We start from the raw sequence: 7,614 nt of genomic DNA, 5'->3' as shown, positions 1-7,614 counted from the left end.
ACAATCAGAGAAAAACTCTTATGACACAATCAAACTAACAGCTACACAGATGAGCCCACCTGTGAGCAAACTTGCACCATTAAAGCAATTCAAAAACATTCAAGTAAATGCTATAAATGGCTGCAATACATTAATTTTGTTTCAATTTTTGATTTAGACATGTTTTTTACCATGATGACAGGCCATGTGGGTGGCACGGTGGTGCAGCTGATAGAGCTGCCACCTCTCAGTAAAAAGGTTGTTAGTTGAATCCCAGCTGGGGGGACTTTCTGGGTGGAGTTTGCATGTTCTCTCTGTGCATGCATGGGTTTCCTCCAGGTACTCCAGTTTCCTCCCACAGACCAAAAACATGCATGTTAGACTGATGGTAACTCTAAATTGTCTCTAGGTGTGAGAGAGAATGAATGGTTGCTTGTCTCGTTTGTCTCCATGTGTCCCTGTGATGGACTGGAGACCTGTCCAGGGTGTCCCATGCCTCTTACACATTGATGACTTAATATGGGCACCATGAACCCCATGACCTGAAACGGAAGAAGCTGTTCACTATAAGTTCACTATAAACTTCTTCAAATATGTTGCGCACTTTAGCTTCATGGGTGTTTTATTAACTTAATTAAATAACCAACATCTCAATCTTTTCACTTTCAATTTTTGTAAATGTGTTGGTTTCATGTTTATTGAGAAACATAATTTGTTTGCAGGAGTTATGAGAGGAGTAAATAAGCAGAATATCACAGGTTTGGTTTCTCCTCTTTCCTTTCATCAACCACAGGATGACAAGAGGAAGAATGAAGCAATGAATTATGCCATGAAAGAAGCATAATTCATCAAACAGACAAATCTTCAGTTCACAGAGGTTTTAAAAATCATTCATCCAAGAGTTTCATTCAGGTTTCCCCCACAAAACCACCAATGATACAATAAATGGAGGGGAAGAAGAAAACACAGTTCCTGTTGCTTCTTCTTCATTTGGTTCAAATCTGCACCGTCAAAAGTCAAGATTGTCCCAGACATCCAGACAACAGTTAGTAATTTTATACTCAGTTTATATTGGGACATTTTAAAGTTATTTTTTTTAGCTCATCTCTCTTTGTTCTTTCAGATCTCAGTTGCTACAATGATTTCAACCATAACATCACTTGTGTGTGGAACAGCTCATCTGTCTCTGATCACAGGGATGAAGGATGCAGATTAAATGCATATTATAAATCTTTTTATCTGTAAGAAACAGCCACAAAATTGTTCAAACTTTACATATAAGAGTCTAAAATAACACCATGTGCATTTTTTTCTTTTGTTGCCAGAAAATACAATGTTTCCTGTGACTTGAAGCCTTTTGATTTCTCCAAACCAGCCCTGAAAATGTGCTCTCTGATCTTCACTAAAACCTATGCTGTGAGTGTGTAACCAAAATGTTATTTTTCAGTATTCAAGTTCAAGTTCAAGAATCTTTATTATCCCCAAGGGGCAATTTGTTTCACAGTCAGTAGCACCATAAAATATCCATACTAGACCAGACATCAAGACATCAAAATAACTACAGAAATCATCACTGTTCATTGAGAAACCTGATAGTTACAGGGATGAACAAGTTCTTCACTCTGTTCATCCTACATCTGGGCTGCAGATACCTGCGTCCAGATGGAAGCAACCTGAACTCACCATGGAGTGGGTGATCAGGATCTGCCAGAATCAACCTGGTCTTGTTCAGTGACATGGCCTTGTATAGGCCAGTGGGATTCGGTAGGGCTATGCCAGCAGTTTTGCTGCACATCCTGACAATCCCCTAGAGTTTGTTCCTGTTATTCTGTTCTATGAGTTTGTCTTATCTGCACATTTTGAAAATGGAAGTATTTCTATGAGTTTTAGTCACAGCTTTATGTCTTTCTTAACATGTGGTACACTGATATCCCATGTTCCTTTGGGATTAGAATGTGAAAGTTTAAAGGTTTTGAGAAGAATGCTTTTCTGGAAATGATGTTCACATGGCAGCTCAAGTTTTGATTCGGACTTTTCTTATGCCTAGATGCAGTGACACAGCAAAATGGAAGTTAGCACAATGCCTATTTGTTAAGTTATTCAACTCACAAAGCACACATATATAAATGGCAGAGCTATCTTCGATTTTCACTTGGAAACCCAATTTTTTAAAGGAAACTTTCTTACACCTAGATGTAGCCACACACCAAAAATGGAAGTTGTTACTTCACTTGTTTTTCAAATTATCATTCAAGGACAAATGAACAGACAGAGGGTATTTCTAATTCCCTCTATTCACTTTGTAAGTGAGGACAATAGGGCGTGACTAATATAGCTTATTGTCATTTTATGTCTAGCTAAACATAAACACAGACAGAAAGTGTAAAGGAAACCTGTTATAATTACTTGATACTTATGTAATTTACAAACCTTTTGCAAAGAGAGCACTTCAAACTGTGCTGCCAACCAAATCTCACAAATATGATGGTGCGTGAGATGGTTTCGCTTTTCTGCTTGACAAAAAAAAAAAAAATCTAAGTTAGCGATCCTTCCCCCACTATCATATACATCTACACCTCCAGATGCAGGAAGAGGGCCACCTGCATCATGAAGGATCTCACTCACCCAGCACACACACTTTTAGCTCTGTTCCCCTCAGGCAGGACGTTGAGGAGCATTAAGTGTAGAACCACTAGACTGAGGAACAGCTTCTACCCTGAGGCTGTTCGACTCATGAATATCTAACCAGAATAATCACTGTGAAAAATCACATGATGTTGCTGCTGATCTGTTTCATGTTGCTGTGTTCATGCGTGCTCATCTGCTCACACAGACTCATGTTCGTGCAGCTGTTCGGCATATTTATTGCCATTCGCATCACATGTGGTACATGAGGTGGAATGAAATTGTGTACTCAAGGTCCCAGTTACACCCAAAAATAGAAACAAATATAAAGTATAAAAAGAGACAGTAAGGATCTAAGATATACACTAAGATATATGCTAAACCAACGCTAAACATTATGCTAAAAGATCAAAGATATATGCTAAACACAAATAATGTAAAATAATACGGTATATTGAACAGCAACCTGAACATAAGTCTGTTGTAAATAGAATGAATACAGCAACATGAGATAGTCAGCAGCATAAGATCAGCAGCACAGATAAGTTGCATATCACCAAAGTGGTATTACAGTGATTTTTCTGATTAGATATTCATGAGTCTAACAGCATCACGGTAGAAACTGTTCCTCAGTCTAGTGGTTCTAGACTGGTGGTTGTCAGTCTCCCCACCATCACAGACATTTACACCTCTAGATGCAGGAAGAGGGCCACCTGCATCATGAAGGACCCCACTCACCCAGCACACACACTTTTTGCCCCGCTCCCCTCAGGAAGGAGGTTGAGGAGCATTAAGTGTAGAACCACTAAACTGAAAAACAGCTTCTACCCTGAGGCTGTTAGACTCATGAATATCTAACCAGGATAATCACTGTGAAAAATCACATGATGTTGCTGCTGATCTGGTTCATGTTGATGTGTTCATGCAAGTTTGTGCTGCTGCTCAACGTAATGTTTTTATGCTACTAATGCTTAGTGTATTATTTAGCTGATGTTTTTCTTAGTTCATATCTTAGATCTTATTACTGTTTTTCTTATACATTTTATTGTTGGATGTAACTGGGACCCTGTGTACATAATCTCTTTCCACCACATCTACCACATGAGAAGCGAATGACGAATAAATCTCTCTGACTCTTACTGACTAACTTCTACACAATGCTCCGCAACCTTCTGCCTAATGAGAGTGGGGCAAGTGTGTGCTGGTTGAGTGGGGTCCTTCATGATGCAGACGGCCCTCTTCCTTTATAACTAAACAACTGAAACTTCCTAGAGAAACTATTACAAACATCACCTTTCACGTATACATCTTCTAGGCCCCCAAAATTCCAGCCACAAAGGTCCATGTCACATCATTGCCAAATTTTAGCACTATAAACAAAAATAAAGGTCCAACAACAGGACAAACAGCTTAAAGGAACAAACTGAACTAAATGATCAATTCCCCAAGAAAACTATGCAAACAGCTTCCCTCTGTCAGAGAACAGAAAAAGGACAGAAAGAAAGCAGGTATCTCAGTGAACATGGTGTATGTAGAATCTTGTAGATGGTCAGTTGTACCAAGATAAAGCCATAACTTCACAACTTTTCTAAATATTAATCTCATCGGTGTCTGTATCTTGAAACACTGACATCCATGCATCTGAGGTCACATATATTTGCTTAATAGGGACTACAATTTGGTATTACAGTTTTGTTATTGTATAGGAAACTATGACATTATATATGTACACATGTACTGTATGTGCAGTATTGTAATAGGTCTTTTTTTAATGTAAATTACTGCCAAAGCAATAAACATCTGACTATCAGCGTGTACATTGGTTTGTGACAATCAACTTTGTGCAAAAAATTATTTAAAAATAAAATATACAAAAAAGTTTCATGAGAAAAAAATTGTCATAAATGTCCCACAAAAGCAAAATGTGTTCCTTTTCAGTTTTCACTTTCTCGTGTGTTCTCCGTGAGCTTGAGCTGTACCCCTGAAACTATCCCCTACAATCCTGTATGTCACAGTGAGTATAAACTATAATATACAGCCGAACACTTTAATAACTGGAAACGTGTTTATAGATAAACTACTAATATCTGTGGTATCTTACAGTAAAGGTGAATTGTCCAGGAAAACCTAATATCACCAGTAGCAAAGTGGTCTGGCTCACTCAAGTTGAAGAACATCTTAAAATATCTTTATACAACTCACAGCTGGAGTGGAAACATCAGCATCTGTCTTGGACTGTAATTATTTAAGTATAAATATTTGGTGTAGCAGAACTACACATGTATTTATGCAGTACTCGCAAAATACTTGAAATGATCCTACAGTAGAATTAATCAATTAATTGTCAATTAACCAACAGTAATTGTATTATTTTATTTTTTTGTTTTGTTTCTTTGTCAGGACCCTTCTGTTCAGCGAAAAGAGATTAGCTGTCAGTTGGACTGTGCGGCAGAACTGGATCCTGATTTACTGGTGCAAGGTGAGACGTACGAGGCACGTGTTCGTGTGAAAGCCAAACTGTCCGAGTATGAAGGGATCTGGAGTGATTGGAGCCCTACTGAGTCCTGGGTGTCTCATGTGGGAAGAACCAAACCACCATCAGGTGAGCCTGAACAAAACTAACTTATTTATATAAGTCTATTTAATCAGAGGACAACATTTTAGTTACCACTGTCAAGGGAATAATACTTTGGAGAGCTAAACAAACACTATTTATTGCTAAAAGACAGAATGTCCTGTTGTAGCAATGTGGAAAATAGAAAAATATGCTCTAATAGGATATTATGGGAAAAGGTTTCTTTTAAAAGCAATCATTTACCTTAGCACATGAAGGCTTTTTGTCCAAAACTGGATTTTAGGACAAAAAAATGTACACAAATCATAAACATAATAACCACTTCAGTTGTCGTTGATAGATCAAGAAAAATACTGCTATTTCTTTATTTCTAAGCTAATGGGTCTTGTGTCGTTCTGTGTTTGTCAGGTACAGATGTGGGCATTCTGAACATGTCTCTTGCAGGCCTGGCAGTGTCAGGGTTGTTGCTGGCTGCTGTTTTCTTCAGGATGGGTAAAATCACCTGGTAAGAAAAGACAACCACATGAGAATTTTTCTAAATATTTGTCAGATCCCAATATGTTTTAATATTTCAAAGAAAAAAAAAAAAGTCCTTTGGATGAAGGACGAGACATCTCAGCAAAAAACAAAAAACAAAAAAAACTGTCCAGATGACCTGACTGAACATTGTTGGATTTTTATCTGGACAATGTGATGACATTATTATTATTATTATTATTATTATTATTATTTAACTTTGGTGTTATAGGCCTATCTTCTTTTTTTTATTTCAGGGTCCCCATAGTAAAGAAGATCATAGATCCACCCATTCCAAACCCTGCAAAATTAGCACATTTACAGGTAAGTTTAGGCTTTTTTTCCCCTCAAACTTTACCAGAAAAGTGTTTTATTGGTCATATACATTTGTGGAAAAGCTAATTTGTATGACATGATACATCAGTGTTGCTTACAGATATTATTATGGGAAAACCATATTGCACCAACAGAACGTTTTTGCCATCTATCTTACCTAACAAAATGTAGGATAGTTTGTGCAAAATGGTGATATGCACAAATTATTTTAATAGACTGTTGTAATGAATAACTACCCTTTTCCCTTAAAACAATTCTCGTCATTACTGAGTGTGTGAGTTTAACTGCACAAATATGTAACAAGGGTCTTGAAATTGAGCTGCTAAAATATTTTGTGATTTTTTCTAAAAAATATACTGTTAGTTATATTCTTGTAAAATGATACATATTATTTTACACATCAAAAGGTGCAAACAAAGCAAATCAATGAGAAATAACCAGTTAAAATCAGAATAAAAAGACAACAACAGGCTAATGTTCAAAAGTATCTTCCACATTTCTTATTTGTCTCTTTTTGCTACTTTGTTCTTTTCTCACACAGACTTGGATCAACCCAGACCTAGGCCGTGAGACCTTTTATTCCTTCTTGAAACCAGTGGAGATCGTCTCAGTTGAAGTAACCTCCTCTGTGGATGCTCTCACATACTACGAACCAGATGTGAAAATGATGCCTGAAAACTACAACTACGAATCCTCCTGTTCAAGTCTCTCTAACCCGGCTTACTCTGAGCTCTGCTCTCCTTCCACTGTGTCCTCATTCACTATAGAGCCCTGTGCCATTGATGGCACTTGTGGACCTGTTTGTGGCCCGGTTGAAGAAACAAACACAGAACAGGGTCATTATGTAGCTGCAGAGAAAGACATGGAGATCATGAAGTTGATTGTTAATGGTAATCAGAACAATGAGGCTGTGAAGGTGATCTTAGACTATGAGAAGGTGGAGAAGCTCCAAATGGAGAACCTCAGGCTCCACAGTGTGGATTCAGGCATGTGCAGTTGTGAAGAAGTCAGTCAGGAGAGCATGGAGGTAGATAGCATCAACATGACTGATGGACACGATGAGGGAACTCAGAACGAGGCAGAGAAGCAGCGAGGGGATGGGATGAAAGTAGATGTTCAAAAGCTGTTTGGGAGCAGTGGAAACATTTTGGGCCAAAACTCCATTCAGGTTTGTTTTGATTACACAAAAGTCCCAAAGCTGCAAGCTGAAAGTCCTGAGCATCCGAGCATGGATTTATGTGTTAGCAGCTCAGGTGATGAACATGAGAGTCAGGAGGAACATGTGGGGGATAAAGATCTATCTTCTCACTTCCTTTCTCCTCCTCATTCTTCTGGTGACCTAAAATACTCCACATCATCACATCCTTTGAACTTCTCTGAATCAAGCCTTGCAACATTTTTGCCTCCTCTTCCAAGTAATAACATACTTGAGAAGATTGCGTTAATGTCACATAGCATGCAAGTAGAGCCCTGTGGTGATGGCTACAAGTCAGTGAGACAGGAACAGAACTGAGAACAGGCAGCAGACGGTACAGTAGCTCTGAAAACATCCAGCACAACTAGATAATCAAAGATGTTCTCAA

General features: G+C 38.2%; 1 protein-coding gene across 1 annotated transcript in view; it reads left to right on the top strand.

Moving 5' to 3' along the window:
- The first annotated feature begins 6,695 nt into the window (after nucleotides 1-6,695).
- The window catches only part of LOC119423150 (transmembrane protease serine 6), a 27,334-nt gene continuing 26,415 nt past the window's right edge, over nucleotides 6,696-7,614 (top strand). The window contains exon 1 of the mRNA XM_037690563.1: nucleotides 6,696-7,284. Within this exon, the coding sequence (XP_037546491.1) occupies nucleotides 6,696-7,284 (589 nt within the window). The remainder of the gene's footprint in view (nucleotides 7,285-7,614) is intronic.

Source organism: Nematolebias whitei, chromosome 16 (genome assembly GCF_014905685.2).
Source record: "Nematolebias whitei isolate Nwh7 chromosome 16, NemWhi1, whole genome shotgun sequence".
NCBI classification, from domain to species: Eukaryota; Metazoa; Chordata; class Actinopteri; order Cyprinodontiformes; family Rivulidae; genus Nematolebias; species Nematolebias whitei.
This window is presented reverse-complemented; position numbering and strand designations above follow the sequence as displayed.